Raw genomic sequence first — 20309 nt, 5'->3', positions numbered from 1 at the left:
AGACGTCCGAGATCAAAACTGGGAACATAATCCCCAAAAAGAGGGAAAAAACGGTAGAAATATTCACATCATTACGCTGAGGTCGTGGGTGTGAGGTTGCCGTTTCTTGGGAATCACGGCCACGGACAGGCTTTCTTCAGCTCTTCTGGAGGTAGACGTAGCCCTGCCCTTTTCCAACTAAAATTAAGAAGCATAATACATAATACAATATATATAAAGGGATAAGTATCTCACCCTGCCCTGTGATTGATAATAGAATATTTATAATATTTTAGCCTTATGATGATACACCTGCTCTTTGGAGGTGAACCGAGAAGCTGAAGACGGATGGAATAACACCATCTCGGTGTCGGAAAATCTGACCCGTCCTATCAAAAACGCCCTGCTTAAAATGTTGACAGCAAAGCACTGATGAAACACTTGCAGTGAATCCTTCTTTCCTCAAAGCCACTTCCCACTTCTTACTCACATCTTTGTCCTTGGGAAACCTTCAAAATGAAAACGGAAGATTTGGGAGAGACTACACAAAAACATTTCACAAAGGAGGTCAAGCTTATTTTCTTCCTTCACATTTCTTAGAACCTTTCTTCAACAAAACTCCTATTTTGATGCATATCTGTTGATAATGAACCAAAGTTGCTTAAATTGTGAATAAGCTTGTTTGCAAACCATTCTACAGTCAGATGTTCTGTTGCCTTTATTTTAAGTTAGTGGGCTGGGTATGAGACATGAGAGGTATCTTACTTTTGTTTGGGTGAATTACATGTGAATAATACACAGTGTTGGGCAAGCTACTTGGAAGTTGTAGTGAGCTAAGCCATCAGTTACTCTGCCATGAATAAAGCTTCACTACACAAAAGCTACCACCCAGTCAAATGTAGCAAGCTAAGTAACTCAAACACAGCAGTAGGCTAGTTCACTACATAGGAAGCTACTTTAAGTTGCACTAATTTCACATGACAAGAAAAGTGTAGCTTGTGTGGCCAAGCTACTTGATAAATAAAGGAGTTAAGCTACTGAAAAGTTACTTGATTCAGGAAATAGTGAAGCTACCACCAAAATACTAAGTTACTAGCTAAGCTACAAGTAGCGACTGCCCAACACTGATCATACAGTCTGTGCCACTTGTGTAAAATTCGCTGGCCAATGTTATAACCAGTAATATTTGTTTTATTTCTACAATAGCATTCTTGTGTCAGTTGTAATCTAAGTCAGTGTTATGGAATATGACTTATCAAGTCTCAGTTCATAGCCGGGTGAACACCGGCCAGTGCAGTAAACATAGCCTAGCTAGCTGGCTACGATTTCAGTACAGTAATATCAAAGATCCTTGCTCCTTCTCAACTCTCTGGTAATATTCTATTCACAAAAGACAACCAATAGTACGGTAATGTTAAATCGTACTCGTGAAAAGTAATCCCCTGAGCCCTGTTTGCGATGGTCCGCCGATTTGAGCAGGAATATGCTGCACAGTGCTCTGGCATCTTGTTTCTTCTGTTGCTACGCAACTAGGAGTATGACCGGTCCAAGATGGCGGCCGCATTTCTTGCGCCCTGCAGCCAATGCGGCGTCTACTCTCTATTATGTCTATGGTCAGCATATATTAGTGCAAATATATTACCAGTGTTAAGTCAAATTGTATTATTCATAAATCTGAGTTAAAAAATTAGAATGAAGTGACTTACCCCCAGATTCACAGACAAGCCTTAAGTCTATTCCAGACTAAAATGCATGTTTGAGCTATTTTAACTGAAAGCAACTTGCTCTGACATATCATAAAATATATCAGTGCCATTGTTTTGTCTCTCCAGTAATGTTTTTTTTTTTCTTCTAATGCATGTTTAAAAGCTACTTAAATGCTCTAATTGAACTAAGGCCTAATCCTGGCTTAATCTAAGCCCTGTCTGTGAAACCGGGCCTTTATGTCTCACAAATGTGGTTTTAAATCTTGCAAACTTATTTCATCTCTTGCAATCTCAAATTCCCAATGTCATTTTTGTATCGTTCATTTATAACTTTGTTTCTCATAACTGCAACTTTATATTTCGGAATGTGGCTATGTCTCACAGTGTGACTTATTTCTTTCTTTTTTTTTTTTCTAACAATAATGCAGTCTGACTTTACATCCACCACTGTGGCTTAACATCTTACAATGTGACTTTAAACTCGCAATATGGCTTTGTATGTTGCAACTGTTACTTTATATCTCTTAATTTCAACTTTATTTTTTGCAATTGAGACTGTATTTCTTGTAATTACAACTTTATATTTGTATATGTGATAGATTTCTGGCAACTGCAGGATATATATATTTTTTCATGTTTGTAATTTAAAGTTTATCTAATTTAATGTCTCTATCCCTCCCCTTCCAAACACACACACATACAGAGATTGAGGCAGTTGGTGAACTCCATTCTCTCCTCTGTAAAGAAGACTGTTTAATATGCGGCTTTATGAAAATGAGGCCTGGAATACCAGGGGTTTCACACACACACACACACACACACACACACACACACACACACACACACACACACACACACACACACACACACACACACACACACACACACACACACACACACACACACACACACACACACACACACACACACAAACCCCTTTTCTCAGCTCTATAATGAAAGATCAGCCCCAGGACTGTCTTTAAAGAAGGATTAATGTGGTATTTAATTGTCAGGGGTGCAGTCGTTTGTGTTTGCATGGTAATACAAAACATTTTCTGTACAACAGGGGTACAAAAGGGCACTATCAACTTCACAAAACTTCAACACTAAGGAATGAAATTATATTTTTGGAAAGCACTTAGCGCACTAAATTTAGCTGAGTCATTTTGTGAGATTCATCTGTTATATTTGTGCATGTGCACGCTCAGCAGAGAGAGTATGTATGTGTGTGAAATGTAATTAGGTAAGGTGGCAAAATAAACTAGGCCATCGAAACCCCATTGTTGGAGCTGAATTCTCTCATTTTCATCTGTTAGCCAGTTTACTAAAAAATTGTTCATTGAGGTATCACACCAAGATTGTATGTGTGTTCTTGTACACAGCAGAGTGTGTTTTTGTGATTACTATGAATGTAGGCTAAGAGGTTGGGGGTGGAGTTTTTGGTGAGTGGGTGGGTTTGTGTTTGTTTGTGTGTGTTTTCTTGTGGTGGGGGTCTTCACTAAACTGTAAATCCCCTATGGGTAGAGATTAGTCTCTGTCTCCAGCTTCTCACTCTCTCCCTCTGTGGGGACAGTGTGGGACAGGGATAGATCACAACATGAAAACTAACGGCACACAGACGTTATCAGAGGTCTTTCAAGAGAAGGTGGGTAAAACTTCAGCAAGGCTGTTGTGTGTTTGTATGTCTGAATAACAGTGGGTACAGTGGGATATGTTTTTAGCTTTAATCATATTTAGCAAACTGTATATTAATCTTGAGCCAAATCCTCCAGTATAGAAGAAAGAGGTCCATGATATCAGTTTGTGTGGGTGTGTCTGTGTTTATGTATGCATACTGCGTGAATTTTAGCATGATGTGTACAAAGGGGCTTTCTGAAAAAGACCTCTTGCTGCTCAAACTTGGAATGTTCTGCCTGTGTCTCTGTGACCTCATGACCTTAGATGCCCAAACAAACAGAAACATTGAATGTTTGAAAGCTTGTAGGGCTGACAAAGTGACACCAATTACTAAAACAGGATGAGCTCTTTGAACTCATTGAACTGACTCAATGACACAGAAGATGTCATTGACATGATGTCATTAAGCCATCTCTATATTTTTATCTTTTTGAGTACCTAAACACAAATATGCATTTTTGTAGTAAGCCTTTTATAGAAGGTTTGTATATCATTACTGTGATGAGGTTGAAGTGTTGGAAGGAAGAAGACAGGGTCGGCGTGACTGGGACTCGTACACGTTTATTCAATAAACAAAAGTTGCGCACACAGCGCGTTCACCGTAACTCACTACGGCACAAAATAAACAAATAATAAACTCTTTCCACTATATAAGTTCTCTTTCATCGATCAACGATCACTCTTCCCACGATAAACGATCATTCCTCTCACGATGAACAATCACTCTTTCGATCACAGGCATACGAGTCCTCAGTCCTCCTCTCTCTCTCGTCTCGCACTCCACAGCGGCTTATATCCGGTCTCTCCACGCCAATTACTGCAACAAGACAAAGGTGTTCGTCAATTGCACTTGACCCACTTACGCACTGCTCGTCTCCTTTCTCTCTCTCCCGTTACAGACCTCGCGGAACCACGCCCCCCTCGCCACAATTACTTTTACTACAAGATAATAACTAACAAATAATAATTTTAAGTAAGGTTGTTTTCTGAAGTTTTTACATTAATTGTGTAAATTTATGCAACAGTGCTCTTTATTCACTGCACACAAAAACATACTATATATTTCTGCATCAAACACAATAATGCAACTTTTCACACATGTTTGGGCATGATCTGGCATGGATTAAAAAGAAATGTATTCGCTGTGGTACTATTTTCACAAGTGTACATTTTTAAAACTCTTAGAATCCAAAGATTCCTCACTGATCACACTTGTAACACCACAACTTGTGTAAGTTAACAAATGCAAAAAATATATAGTTGGTAGTGTGATGATGCAGCAAGGAAGAAGCGGAGAGAGAATCCAAATGCAAGCACTTTAATCAAACAAACAGGTAATCCAAAGGAACTCAGGACAGGGACAGGGACAAGAACAGCAAACAACTTCAACAACCGACAGCCAACAACTGAAACACAGGGGTTTAAATACACAGACAAACAAGCTAAACAAGATAACAAGGGGGCGTGGTTAATTAGAAACACATGGGGAGACTAATCAAAACGGGGAACAGCAGAACATGAAACAAGACACATGGCAGGATAACATGACAAACAGGGAATCACATGACAGACAAGAACAAGGAACAAAACACAAAACCCACACCGTGACATAGCCCCTCCCCTATGGGCGGCTCCCGACGCCCCTTAGTACAAAAAAAAAAAAAAAAAAACCCAAAATAAAATAGTTCAGGAGGGTGGTGAAGCGGAGGTGGTCTTGGGGGAGGGAAGGAGGGTCAAGTCTGTGCAGGGGGCAAGGCAGTTCAGGCGGCCAGGGCGGTGACAGTCCATCGGGCGGCCAGGGCGGAGACGACTCCTCGGGCGGCCAGGGCGGCGAAGACCCCTCGGGCGGCCACGGCGGTGAAGACCCCTCGGGCGGCCACGGCGGAGAAGACCCCTCGGGCGGCCACGGTGGTGAAGACCCTTCGGGCGGCCACGGCGGTGAAGACCCTTCGGGCAGCCACGGCGGTGAAGACCCTTCGGGCGGCCACGGCGGTGAAGACCCCTCGGGCGGCCACGGCGGTGCGGCTTTCACAGTCCCGTCCAGGATCGTACTGCCCCCCCCCAAACTTTTCTTGGGGGCAGCCATGGGGTCATCAGCAGGATCAGCGGGCTCTGGCGCAGGATCAGCGGGTTCTGGCGCAGGATCAGCGGGCTCTGGCGCAGGATCAGCGGGCTCTGGCGCAGGATCAGCGGGCTCTGGCGCAGGATCAGCGGGCTCTGGCGCAGGATCAGCGGGCTCTGGCGCAGGATCAGCGGGCTCTGGCGCAGGATCAGCGGGCTCTGGCGCAGGATCAGCGGGCTCTGGCGCAGGATCAGCGGGCTCTGGCGCAGGATCAGCGGGCTCTGGCGCAGGATCAGCGGGCTCTGGCGCAGGATCAGCGGGCTCTGGCGCAGGATCAGCGGGCTCTGGCGCAGGATCAGCGGGCTCTGGCGCAGGATCAGCGGGCTCTGGCGCAGGATCAGCGGGCTCTGGCGCAGGATCAGCGGGCTCTGGCGCAGGATCAGCGGGCTCTGGCGCAGGATCAGCGGACACCGGCTCAAGTGTGTGCGTAGCCCACACACACCACATGGCTGTGGCCATAATGGCCAGTGTTGCGGTCACTGAGGGCTCAGGCGGCGCATGCGTGGCGTGATCAGTCTCTGGCTGGGCAGACGTGACGTGGACGGTCTCTGGCTGGACGGTCTCTGGCTGGACGGTCTCTGGCTGGACGGTCTCTGGCTGGACGGTCTCTGGCTGGACGGTCTCTGGCTGGACGGTCTCTGGCTGGACGGTCTCTGGCTGGACGGTCTCTGGCTGGACGGTCTCTGGCTGGACGGTCTCTGGCTGGACGGTCTCTGGCTGGACGGTCTCTGGCTGGACGGTCTCTGGCTGGACGGTCTCTGGCTGGACGGTCTCTGGCTGGACGGTCTCTGGCTGGACGTGGCTGACGTGAAGCTCTGGCTGGACGTGGCTGACGTGAAGCTCTGGCTGGACGTGGCTGACGTGAAGCTCTGGCTGGACGTGGCTGACGTGAAGCTCTGGCTGGACGTGAAAATCCAGCTGGGCGTGGAGGTCAGATGATGACCTGGCGTACCGTGGGAGGAAGCTCTCCAGACATCGGGAGAGTGCCTCTCTCCAGTCCAGACCAGAGATATTGGGAAGCTCCCTCGGGTTGACCTCCTTAGCCCCCAGCCGGTAACACAATTTAATTGCCTCGTCTCCGAGGGAGCAGGAAGAAGCAATAGGAATAAATCCCCACGTAAACTGAAATAAATCGGTGCTATCCAGGGCCAAGGCTGCGATCTGACCCGCGAATTCCCGGCTCATGCTGGGGAGATCAGACGAGGTCCGTGCTGCTGGATTCATCTTTTGGTCGGTTGTTCTGTGATGATGCAGCAAGGAAGAAGCGGAGAGAGAATCCAAATGCAAGCACTTTAATCAAACAAACAGGTAATCCAAAGGAACTCAGGACAGGGACAGGGACAAGAACAGCAAACAACTTCAACAACCGACAGCCAACAACTGAAACACAGGGGTTTAAATACACAGACAAACAAGCTAAACAAGATAACAAGGGGGCGTGGTTAATTAGAAACACATGGGGAGACTAATCAAAACGGGGAACAGCAGAACATGAAACAAGACACATGGCAGGATAACATGACAAACAGGGAATCACATGACAGACAAGAACAAGGAACAAAACACAAAACCCACACCGTGACAGGTAGAACTTTAAATTTTTATTTTGTACTATACAAACATGTTAATTGAAATATTGACTAAGCCAACTCATACAATGTGATTGCATGAACATCATTACCTTTAAAATGTTTACTGCTAGCACTTTCATGTGCTAATGTATTTAATTGACATAAAATAGCCTATCTGTCCAGTGTATTTAAAACGGTGTGTTAAGGATATGACACATCCATGTTTTGCGCTAGAACAGTTTGCTGCCAATACTTTTCTCATATGACTCGACTGTTTCTGTATTTGAACCTTTCGAGGTTGGATACAGTAATTTGTTCAGTATCTAACATGGCAAGTCCTCTGTTTACAGTATCACGTGTCATACTGTCTTGTAAAATGCCTGTATTGTATGCCATCTGTCTCCTTCCTTCTGCATCTCTGATCAATCTGATGGACACAGTCATTGATTGTTTCATCTCTTGTACCTGCTCTATGTTTAAAAAATGCTCTCCCTCCCTCTCTCTCTCTCTCTCTCTCTCTCTCTCTCTCTCTCTCTCTCTCTCTCTCTTTCTCTCTCTCTCTCTCACACACACACACATACATACACACACACACACACACAGAGAGAGAGAGAGAGAGAGAGAGAGAGAGAGAGAGAGAGAGAGAGAGAGAGAGAGAGAGAGAGAGAGAGACAACCATTTTGAACAAAGAATGCATATTACTCTGCTTTTGTTAAATGTCCTATCTGAATTTCTCTATAATTTTCGGAAAAACGGGTGATCCACCAGGAACATTGTATGTGTGACATTTGTGCTGTTAAATAATAAGATAATAAGATAACCGAATGAAACCATTATAATGCCAAAATGATTAAAAGTGTTAAAGAAACAATGGCACTGTCTAAGTCAGCTCAGGTGTTGCTTTAGTATGTAAATAAAATGCAGCATCAGAACCACCTTGAGCCTTGTGATTTATAATTTATTTAATTGATTATGTGTCTATATTAATCATTTCATATTTACAACACTAATTTCATCAAATTACTTCTGTAAACTTTATAAATCATGCTTTTCATTGTTTATATGTTGTACGAAAGCCTGTCCTAGGAATCAGAGTTGTTTGCCACACGGACCGATTATAGTGGAACACACAGGAAGACTGTCTTGGGGAATGTTCACCTCTTCACGCTAATTTATGTTTGTTTAATGCGTTTATGCCTTGATGTAAGTACATCTGCATATGTATGTTTATTGAATGTATGTGTTTGATGTCCCGCGATCGTTCTACGGTTGTTATCGGCGCGTTTGGAGCGCCGTAGCGGCCGTAATTTGCCCCGAGATAAATCCGCTAATCAGTATTAGCATTGGAAGTATTCTCAACTGTGTAACCAATGTGTTTTATATTAGTAACATACCATGGTACAGTGTATTATGTTTATCGTATTTGTTTATTACCATGCCAGTGTGTAAATTATTTTCAGAATACAATCTTAATTATATTTCTTTATTGTTCCTTTAGACCATTAATACAGACATCATTGCCAATGAATAACTAATCCAGATAACCACCCAAAGACTGTACAATAAAACATCTCTGTGAAGAATCTTCTCTCCGCTCCCTGATTCTCTGTCCGGAATCCAGTCCATATTTGGCCGCCTCAATCAGCGTATTATTATAGTAGTAGCACGCCTCAGCTACATAAGTGGTCCTTCGAGCCGGATTGAGAGCAAACCGAACCAATATGGACAAAGCAGAAAGTGACCTATCTGAGGCAACGTCCAGACCTCGACGCAAGATTAATCTGCCTACACATCTGGATGATTATGATGTTGGATACCACCCTGCTGGGGACCTTCCTCCAAAGGCTTCCTCTCACTGTCCTAGTCAGCCCCGAAGCAGCTCGAGGAAAACGTCTCGCAGTGGTATCAGCGCTCAATCCAGGACCAGTAGGCGTTCCATTACGTCCGCTGGCGTTTACGTCCCACCAGAGCTCTCTAGCGTCCAAACTGCTATGTTGGAGGAGAAGATCAAACAGAGACAGTATGACAGTCTAAAGCAGCAAGTAGTAGAGGACTCGCTGATTGATCTGGAATACCAAAGACTGCAGGTACAAGCTAAAGAAGCTCAGCGCATGCAAGAGGAAGCGCTAGCCGCAAAGGAGGCTCTGTTGAAACAACTAGAACGACAGCGCAAGCTTCACGAAGCAGAGACTGAACTCGAAGTAGCTAAGCTTGTATCCTCTATGCTCTCTGTAGACTCTAGATCGACCACTCCAGTCCCTACAGACTCTGGTTCTCCAAATGTTCAACAGCTTGCATCAGAGCGGAGCCAGGCTTGTTCACCACAGCTTATGTCTTTCGAACCTCAGCAGCTCCCCTTCCAGTCACCCGCTGTGACGTCAACGCTGCTGCCCTGTCTTACAGCACTGCCTGATCCTGAGGTCTCTACAGCGAAACCTAGACCGCCACATTTGGCCTCACCTGCTCCGCACTCATCGGATGCAACCATGCCCACTGCACGTGACCCAGGGCCACAAGCATTCTCATCGCTAGTCCCTGACGTTGCACCATTGCCTTCTACTGCCGCGCCAGTACACTGTGTGTCATTACTGTCGAATGTGGCCCCTCAATCTTCAGGAGTGTTCACCATCCCGACGTCCACTGCGTACCCCATGAGTAGCGGCATGCAGCGTGTGACACAGCAGCCTGTTACTGCCACATTACCTACCCATCGCTACAGGCTACAACAGACAGCAACAGCGCCGGTGACAACACTTCCAGGTGCATCGCAGCTCCCTGTCTTCAGCCACCAAGCATCGGCGACGGCACTTCATGCTCCTGGTTATGTCAAAGCATCTGTGCCTCTCCCCCCTACTGCCTACTCACCTCAACCGAGTCCAGAGCTTCTGATCGCATCAGCCTATGGCATTCCACGACCCACGTTACCTGTTTTCGAGAGTGGTGCTGAGAGTGACTTTGCTTTGTTTAAGTTAGCATTGGACAATTTGTTGAGTAATCAACATCATATCAGTGAACAGTATAAATACCATGTTCTCTTAAGTCATTTGGAACTTCCTAGTGCACATCAGCTAGCTAAATCCTTCATGTATCATCCACAGCCTTACACTGCTGCTCTGCAGGCACTTCAAGACAAGTATGGACAACCACGACAGCTTGTTCAGTCCGAGTTGGGCGCCATCTTGAGCACCCCACCTCTTAAGTTTGGTGATGCTAATGCCTTTGACTCATTTGCATTGTCATTACAGTCTTTAGTGGGTATGCTGAGAACTCTTGAAGGCCCGAATGGTTACGAGCTTTTGTGTGGCTCGCATGTAGATCGTCTCTTGAGTAAATTGCCACCAGCCTATCGCGACAGTTTTGTTGAATACTGCCTAAATTGAGGTATTCTCCAGACCGGTACCGACAAGACCTACACATTACCTGATTTCGCAGACTGGCTCCAGATCAAGTCCCAAGCGAAACGCATCTCTAGCAGAGCAGTGGCTATGTTCCAGAGTGAAACTCCGAAACCCTTTGGTAGAGCTAGAGGAGCACTTTATCCAAGAGGGCAGCCAAGGCCAGTTCTCCTGACAAGTGAGAGTGTAGCTAAGACTCCTGAGTCGACAGCCCCTAAGTCCAGCTCCAAGCCCAAGCCATACTGTCCCCATTGTGACAACAGTGATCACTATCTCAACTCTTGTGAGGCATTCAAGAAGTTGACTACTTCCCAGATTGCATCTTGGATTAAAGACTGTAAACGATGTTGGAGATGTGGACGGTCCCATGCTGTAGAGTCTTGCAACCTCAAACGTCCATGTAGAATCTGTAAAGAGCTACATCTCACAGTTCTTCACGATTCCATCAAAGACACTACCAGTGCTGTCCTCACCGTCAGCCTCCCATCGACCCGGGTTTACTTGGACAGACCGAACCGTACACCCAGAGTCATGCTGAAGGTCATCAAGGTCCTCCTTCACAATGGACACCACACAATGGAGGCACATGCAGTTCTTGACGATGGGTCAGAGAGAACACTCGTGCTTTCCCCAGTCGTGCAGCAGCTCAAGCTTACCTGTACCCCAGAGTTACTTCATTTACAGACTGTTCAGCAATCTCACACAGAACTCGAAGGTTCGTCCGTTTCCTTCGAGGTCTCAGCAGTCACCAAACCCATGCAGAGGTTCACTATCCCCAATGCCTTTACTGCGACTGGTTTGAGTCTTGCGGAACATAACTATCCAGTGGCTGCGCTCCAACGAGCTTATCGTCATCTGAGAGATCTTCCTCTTCCCCCTGTTGACAGAGTCAAACCACTACTCCTTATTGGTTCTGACATGCCGCACCTCTTAATGCCGATACAGCCTGCATGCAGAGGACCAGACGGAGGTCCAATAGCCATCAGAACACAGCTGGGATGGTCTCTTCAGGGTCCCATGAGCCCCAAGCAGCCCTCACGGTGTTATCAGCAGTGCCTTCATATCACCACCACTCCGCTTCAGGATGATCTGATTCGGCACGTCGAACGTCTCTGGCAAGTCGACACCTTCCCATACAATGAGAAGATGGTCACCAGGTCCAAGCAGGACAAAGACTCTCTCGCTATGCTCCAGAACGCCACAACCAGTGTGAACGTAGATGGCATTCAACGTTATGCCACACCATTGCTCCGACGCATGCCCATGCCCATTTTCCATACAGACAAGAGTGCTGTTCTTCCTAGTCATCGAAGTACCGAGCGCAGACTGGCACGAGATCCTGAATTAGCAAAAGCCTACTGCACTGAAATCCGCAAGTTGGAATCTGCTGGATATGTAGCCAAGATAACTGCAGAAGAAGCAGACAATACCTCGGAGTCCTGGTTCATTCCACACCATATCGTACAACACAATGGAAAGAACAGGATCGTCTTTAACTGTTCATTCCAACATCAGGGCCAGTCCTTGAACAGTCAGCTGCTTCCTGGTCCGATGCTGGGATCCTCTTTGTTAGGTGTGCTTCTGAGGTTCCGACAACACACAGTAGCCATGAGTGGGGACATAAAAGCTATGTTCCATCAGGTACGCTTGTTGCCCAAGGACAAGCCAGTGTTGCGGTTTCTTTGGAGGGACATGTGCAGAGACCAGGAGCCTGAGATATATGAATGGCAAGTGCTTCCGTTCGGAACTACATGCAGCCCGTGTTGCGCCATTTACGCCCTCCAGCGCAGTGCCCAAGACCACCAGAACGACCAGGTCAGTCTGGTTAACATAGTTGAGAATTCCTTCTATGTTGATAACTGCTTGCACAGCACTTCGAACTCTGGTGAAGCTAAGGAGGTAGTTGATGGACTTCGTCAATTACTGTCTGAGGGAGGCTTCGACCTCAGACAGTGGGCCTGCAATGTACCCTCTGTAATCGGACATCTTCCTGCAGAAGCCCGGTCTGCTAACAGTGAACTGTGGTTGACAAAAGCCAGTACAGACCTACAAGAACCCACTCTGGGCCTACGGTGGGACTGTCTCAGTGACACACTAGGCTATAAGTTGCGATCAACCGAGCATCTAGAGCCTACTATGAGAAACGTGTACAAGACCTTGGCCAGTCAGTATGACCCGCTGGGTTATATCATCCCGTTTACTACCCGGGCCAAAGTTCTCATCCAAGACCTCTGGAAGCAGAATTTGGGCTGGGACGATCCAATAACACCTTTACAGCTAAGAGAGAAGTGGCTAACTTGGATGCGAGAGATTCCTAATCTCCTTCAGCTGCAATTTCCCCGACCTTATGCCCCAGCCTGTGCTGATTACCCTAGTGCCATCCGGGAACTCCACATATTCTGCGACGCATCAGAAAGAGCATACGGCTCAGTGGCCTATTTGCGTACTACTGATGATCAAGGCCACATCCATGTTGCCTTTGTTCTGGCCAGATCCAGAGTGGCTCCCAGAAAATGCCTCTCCATGCCTCGTTTGGAACTGAGTGCAGCCCTGACTGGCGCCCAGTTAGCGACAGTGATCCAGACTGAGTTGCCTCATAAATTCCAGACAGTCACCCTCTGGTCTGACTCAACAACTGTGCTGAACTGGCTAACCTCTGAGTCCTGTCGCTACAAGGTATTTGTAGGGACGCGCATAGCAGAAATCCAGACCCTTACAGACACGGCTGAATGGCGGTATGTTGATTCAGCTCAAAATCCTGCTGACCACATCACAAGAGGCCTGACACTGACCCAGATAGCAGGACCTCACCCGTGGAGTTCAGGACCCGACTTCCTCCTTCTACCTTCTGATCAGTGGCCATCTACACCCGTCACTAAGGTAGAATCTGAGATCAGCGAGTTGAGGAAAACTGCATTCATCGGCACTGTCAAAGTTACCAATCAGTTACATGTAGACCCCGATCAATTTCGCACATGGCTAGAGCTTATTGAGGCCACTGTCAGGTCCCTACACGGGGCGGCTGCTGCAAACAGTGACTCTTCACTGCAAGCTGATGACTATGTAGAAGCAGAGAAGCTTATTCTGGCCCAAGCTCAACAGGACTCATTCCCACTAGAAGTTCAAGCTTTGAAGACTGGACAGCCGATTCCAGCTACCAGCCGCTTGGCATCCCTTGCACCAGAGTACGATAAAGACACAGGTCTTATCAGAGTAGGGGGACGGTTACGTAGAGCTATTGACCTTGACCTTGATGCTATTCACCCTATACTGTTAGACCCTGGTCATTCTACAACGAAGCTGTTAATTAAAGAAATGGACAGCCGACTTCTGCATCCTGGTTCTGAAAGGGTGCTAGCGGAATTGCGTCGCCAATATTGGATACTTCGGGGTCGGGAAGCCGTCCGTAAGCATCAACGCAAATGCCCAGATTGTCAGTTCTGGCGAGCCAAGCCTGAAGTTCCCCAAATGGCCGATCTTCCATCCTGCAGGCTGCAACTTCACCAACCACCGTTCTATTTTACTGGAGTGGATTGTTTCGGCCCCCTTTCAGTCAAGATTGGTCGTCGCCATGAAAAAAGATGGGGTATCGTTTATAAGTGCATGACAACCCGATGTGTGCACCTAGATCTGTTGGAGCACCTTGACACTGATGCATTCCTGCTCTCTTTGCGTCGCTTTATAGCAAGACGAGGTAAGCCCATGGAATTGCTATGTGACAACGGCACCAACTTTGTAGGAGGAGACCGCGAACTGCGTGACACTTTTGATGCCATGGCACCCAAGCTTCAGGAGCTGCTTGCTCCACAGAAGATCAGATTCCGCCACATTCCACCTAATGCTCCTCATTTCGGAGGAACCTGGGAGCGTGAAGTTAAATCTGTAAAGACTGCACTACGGGTTATTCTGCGAGAGCAAACGGTCCCAGAGCCAGTGCTGCGGACGTTGTTAGCGGAGGTTGAGGGTATTCTAAATGCCAAGCCTCTCGGCTATGTATCCTCCGATGTAGCAGACGTTGACCCAGTGACGCCAAACCTACTCCTTATGGGCCGTCGTGATGCCTCCCTACCTCAAGTCTTTTTCGACTCTACCAACCTGCTCGGAAGACGCAGATGGAGACATAGCCAGGTGTTGGCGGATCATTTCTGGACTGCCTTTATCAGAGATTACCTCCCAAGTTTACAGGAGCGGCAGAAGTGGAGAAAGGATGGTAAAGAGCTAACTGTGGGCGAAGTCGTTCTCATTGTGGATCCCCAGCTTCCTCGTGCCTTGTGGCCTGTGGGCACGGTGTCTGAGACATTGGCTGGACCTGATGGGAAAGTTCGCGCTGCTCGCGTCAGTGTTAATGGGAAATCCTACACTCGTCCAGTTGTTAGGTTGATTCTACTTCCGCCTTTTGAGGAGGATCATTAGATACTGTAGACAGACTTTCTGTGTTTTCAATTCTCCAGTCAGATAATTGGGGGCGGCTGTGTACGAAAGCCTGTCCTAGGAATCAGAGTTGTTTGCCACACGGACCGATTATAGTGGAACACACAGGAAGACTGTCTTGGGGAATGTTCACCTCTTCACGCTAATTTATGTTTGTTTAATGCGTTTATGCCTTGATGTAAGTACATCTGCATATGTATGTTTATTGAATGTATGTGTTTGATGTCCCGCGATCGTTCTACGGTTGTTATCGGCGCGTTTGGAGCGCCATAGCGGCCGTAATTTGCCGCGAGATAAATCCGCTAATCAGTATTAGCATTGGAAGTATTCTCAACTGTGTAACCAATGTGTTTTATATTAGTAACATACCATGGTACAGTGTATTATGTTTATCGTATTTGTTTATTACCATGCCAGTGTGTAAATTATTTTCAGAATACAATCTTAATTATATTTCTTTATTGTTCCTTTAGACCATTAATACAGACATCATTGCCAATGAATAACTAATCCAGATAACCACCCAAAGACTGTACAATAAAACATCTCTGTGAAGAATCTTCTCTCCGCTCCCTGATTCTCTGACCGGAATCCAGTCCATATTTGGCCGCCTCAATCAGCGTATTATTATAGTAGTAGCACGCCTCAGCTACATATGTTGCTTCAGATGCTGCCTCTGTACAGATATTGCATTGTAAAGCCAGCTATGTTTAATGTCTTACCAGATTCATTTTAACTTAGATTAAAATCCATTAATGTCCCTCTGCTGGTAGACTTCAAATGGAATGATGGGTGGATTCCTCAGAAATAAATATCATCATGTTATGATTTCAGTGATGGCACATGAAATTAGTTTTAACTGTTATAATATTGTTAACCACTGAATGTTGTTTAAATGTTTTAGAATCAGAATATGAGAATGCGTTCTAATTTACTGTTTGTCTCCTCTCATATGTTCAGTATGACCCAGAAAATTCAGGCTTCATCAGCACTGAGCATTTCCGAGACCTGCTTGCGGCTTATGGATCAGAACTGGACCCTCACAAGCTGGAGGTTCTTCTTGCCCTGGCTGATGGAAATGCTGACGGAAAGATCTGCTACCAGGATTTTGTTAACCTGGTGAGTTCTGCAGATGAACTTGAGGTGAGGTTTGAAGAACTTCTGACCCTGAACTAAAAGCCAAAACATGGAATATTCCATTTCCACTTGCATGGGAATGCCATCAAATCTGTGGGAAAATCTCAATGCCACCCACCCTCAGTCTCACACCCTCCTTTGCCCTTTTCCCTGTCTCTTTCCCATTCTCTCTCAGTCTTTCTTTCACACATACAGCAACTCTTCAAAGAGTCTATTGTCCACCACAGTGGCTGGAGAATAGAGCTATAGTCCTATAAAGCAATGCAGTGAAACATTGGATCAGATTCTGTGTTTTGATTGGCTGTGGCAGGTCATGTGAAAGTGGGACAGCAAGGAATGAGGAGTATGCAGTTGGTGTTTCTACACTGCTATTGTTCCTACAGCTCTCATTCACTGTCCACTATTTAAAAAAAAAAAAGTGAGAACAGAGAATCAGAGGAAAGACAGATTGTAATAGCAAGAATTGGAACGAAAATGTCATTTAGGGTTTAGAAAAAACAGGTAGAAAGAAAAGTGAGAGGGAGACTGAGAATTATATATACAAACATTAAGATCCATGTTTCACTATTATATTTTGATGAAGAGTGATTACAGTGAGCACCACTCCATTATATCTTTTTCTGAGAATTCTGTCTTTCCTTCAGCCTTACAGTCTTTCAGCTGGATGTAGTACCATGGTGCCCCAACAGTAGAGCATGGCACAGATATCACAGTTTGTGTGTACTGTCTAAATCCCATATTGGTTTGACTTTTCCTTGTGTGATTCTTAGTGTGTGTACCCTCTGATACCATACCTGTGTGTTGACCCTCTCGTGAGTATCTAGTGAAGAACTCTGTCTTGTACAATCCTGATCTTGTTGCTGTTATTAGTTATTTGTCTAGGTACCTGTCAAGTCTTAGTCTAGTGTTGTTAGTCTTTGTTTTTGCCCTTCAGTCTTGTTTTACCCCATCGTGGGTTTTGTTTTCCCTTTTTGTCAAATAAACCTTGTGTGTTTTCGCAAACTGTCTGCAATTGGGTTTATCCTTACAAAACCCTCACAGAAACAGTCTTAGTGACCTCCAACTTTTGAACTGTAATCTATATTAAAGGATTAGTTCATCCAAAAATGAAAATTCTGTCATTTACTCTCCCCCAAGTTGTTCCAAATCTGTTTGAATTTCTTTCTTCTGCTGAACCCAAAAGAAGATATTTTGAAGAATGCCAGTAACCAAATATTTAATGGACCCCATTGACTTCCATAGTATTTTTTTTATATTTATTTTTGGGTGAACTATTTCTTTAAAGCTGGCCAGTGTGTGTATTTTGTTTTGTTTGTGCCTGTGTGCATCTGTATATATTTATTAAACAAACAGGTATTAATGTAACATCAGTAGAAACAGCTTGCAGCTGGTTGTGTGCACATTAACTTGAAACTCATTTGTGATGAGCTGTTATACCGGTAGGGATCTGAGGTCAGTATTCCCCAGTTTAGTTTTTTACAAAGTTGGCTTCATTCCTGTATCTAAAAGAGTAAACTGTTTTTGTAGCTTTACTGTGGGAAGCATGTGAAACAGACAGTGGGCCTGCAATGTACCCTCTGTAATCGGACATCTTCCTGCAGAAGCCCGGTCTGCTAACAGTGAACTGTGGTTGACAAAAGCCAGTACAGACCTACAAGAACCCACTCTGGGCCTACGGTGGGACTGTCTCAGTGACACACTAGGCTATAAGTTGCGATCAACCGAGCATCTAGAGCCTACTATGAGAAACGTGTACAAGACCTTGGCCAGTCAGTATGATATAACCCGCTGGGTTATATCATCCCGTTTACTACCCGGGCCAAAGTTCTCATCCAAGACCTCTGGAAGCAGAATTTGGGCTGGGACGATCCAATAACACCTTTACAGCTAAGAGAGAAGTGGCTAACTTGGATGCGAGAGATTCCTAATCTCCTTCAGCTGCAATTTCCCCGACCTTATGCCCCAGCCTGTGCTGATTACCCTAGTGCCATCCGGGAACTCCACATATTCTGCGACGCATCAGAAAGAGCATACGGCTCAGTGGCCTATTTGCGTACTACTGATGATCAAGGCCACATCCATGTTGCCTTTGTTCTGGCCAGATCCAGAGTGGCTCCCAGAAAATGCCTCTCCATGCCTCGTTTGGAACTGAGTGCAGCCCTGACTGGCGCCCAGTTAGCGACAGTGATCCAGACTGAGTTGCCTCATAAATTCCAGACAGTCACCCTCTGGTCTGACTCAACAACTGTGCTGAACTGTACTGTAAGCTGAAACTGTAAGCTTTGGAGATCAGCTTAGTCATGTTTTAAACTATTTCATTTGATCCCATTGTGACAGCAAAGGAAACATCTTCAGGGGCTTTCTGGATAAATTTCTTCATCCTACGCAGGGCCTCGTCCACAACTTACATAATGCATGACCTGTATTCCTGATCAGGAGCCTGGCATGGGATAAAAGAACATTCCAGGTTTTTGAGGAAGGCTTTTTGCCTCAGCGGTGAAAAGCTTGTTTGAACAGCATTGTCTCATGCACACAAACGCACACACAAAATCACTTACACACTGTTTGTTACACAGCTGCTCTGAGACTTGGAGATGAGTGTGGAATATTTAATCGGTTGCTAAGTGACAACAGTGGCATTCTTTCTGTGGCAGAGAAGGGGGGCGTGGGATGTGGGACGGGGATGCACTGTCAAAGACAAAAAGACAGATCATAGACGAATTACATCATGGACATTTCTAAATGAACTAACAGGTGAATTAGTCTAGTCACATAAAAAAAAACATCAAGAAAGATTATTAGGGATCACAGTAAGTGTCCGGAGAAATAAAAGTTTGTGACAACCTGTATCAGCGAAAAAGTGGGAGGTTTCCCAATAAAAGTCTTGCTTAATGTACATGCAAACTTACAGGACTGAAGGACTATACCAATACTGATTTACTATCTTTGGTTACTGTTACATGATCACATCACTATCTTTGGTTACTGATATATGATTCCATGCATATTCATAGTAAAATGCGGATAAACATGATTGTTCCGTTTGTATGTGTCATATTTTTCAGATGAGCAACAAACGTTCAAACAGTTTCCGTCGAGCGATCCTGCAAGGGAGTCGGCAGCTCAGGAATTCGGCACTGAGAGAGGAAGTAGGCTTGGGTCTGTCTCGGAGACTCGTACGTCATGTTGCCTATGAGACTTTGCCCAGAGAGGTGGACCGCAAATGGTACTTTGACAGTTACACCTACTGTCCACCACCATGGTTTATGCTGGTCATCACTATAGCAGAGGTTAGAATGAACTTTACTATTGAAGATTATTAAAAGAAAGAATTATTTTCCACTGCTTTTTTTATTATTGAACTGCCAAACGTATCAGCAGATACTTTGGTTCCACTTTATATTAGCTGTCTTTAATACTATGAGGTAAAAAAGTATGGTACAAAATAGTACAATCTACTCATTGTGTTCATATTGTATTGTAAAACACGTTTGCTGCTATTGAGGTGGGATAAATGTAAGGTTAGAAATAGGTTGGTGGATTGGTTAGGTTTAAGGGTGGATTAAGTGGTAGAGGATCTATATACCAGTGCCCGGTTGCATAAAGCACCTTAAGGTTTTCCCTTAAGTATGATACTTAAGGGGTGATTTACCCTTACCTAAGAGAATAACTTAAGGGTGTTGCATATAATCTCTTAAACAGTTCTCTGTAACGATAGAAACTCGGAAGCAAGATGCAAGTAAAACTCAGTATTTATTACAAAGCAATGATGAAGCAAGAGAGAGTCCAGTGGTAACAGGCTAGCGGCGCAGGGACTCCAATGGTCAGATGAATCCGGTGAGTGAGGTGACGGAGAGTGCTGAACAAACAAGACGAATCCAGATAACGACCACAGGAACACGAACAGGAACAACGAAGGCACGGGACTGGAACGCAGAGGGATCAACACAACCGGACATCACAAACAACGATCTGACAATGGAGATGAGAAGTTGGTGAGAATATATACACAGGAATGGATAGACTGCAGCTGGTGATGAGGTAATGAGTGATTGCTGAACGAGCGCTGATGAGCGGCCACGCCCCTCTGATCAGCGCACACACATACAACAACAGAGACACGAGACAAGAAGAAGACATAGGATTTACCAACCGTGACAGTACCCCCTTCCCTAGAAACGCCTCCTGGCGTTCCCAGACTCCCTTACCTGCCGATTGTAATCATCGATAAGGGAGTGATCCAGGATGTCTCTAGCCGGTACCCAACTTCTCTCCTCCGGACCGTAACCTT

The 20309-nt window shown here is 45.4% G+C and overlaps 1 protein-coding gene across 3 annotated transcripts in view; it reads left to right on the top strand.

Moving 5' to 3' along the window:
* The window catches only part of rhbdl3 (rhomboid, veinlet-like 3 (Drosophila)), a 145385-nt gene that overhangs the window by 78288 nt on the left and 46788 nt on the right, over nt 1-20309 (top strand). For 2 of the 3 annotated variants that reach the window (XM_056246181.1, XM_056246183.1), the window contains 2 exons: nt 15842-16024; nt 19084-19308. In XM_056246181.1, coding sequence (XP_056102156.1) covers nt 15842-16024; nt 19084-19308 — 408 coding nt within the window. The remainder of the gene's footprint in view (nt 1-15841; nt 16025-19083; nt 19309-20309) is intronic. The other variant, XM_056246182.1, reaches the window with a different exon arrangement.

The sequence above is a fragment of the Rhinichthys klamathensis genome, unplaced genomic scaffold (genome assembly GCF_029890125.1).
Source record: "Rhinichthys klamathensis goyatoka isolate OS25496 unplaced genomic scaffold, OSU_Roscu_1.1 h1tg000036l_1, whole genome shotgun sequence".
In the NCBI taxonomy this organism is placed as follows: domain Eukaryota; kingdom Metazoa; phylum Chordata; class Actinopteri; order Cypriniformes; family Leuciscidae; genus Rhinichthys; species Rhinichthys klamathensis.
This window is presented reverse-complemented; position numbering and strand designations above follow the sequence as displayed.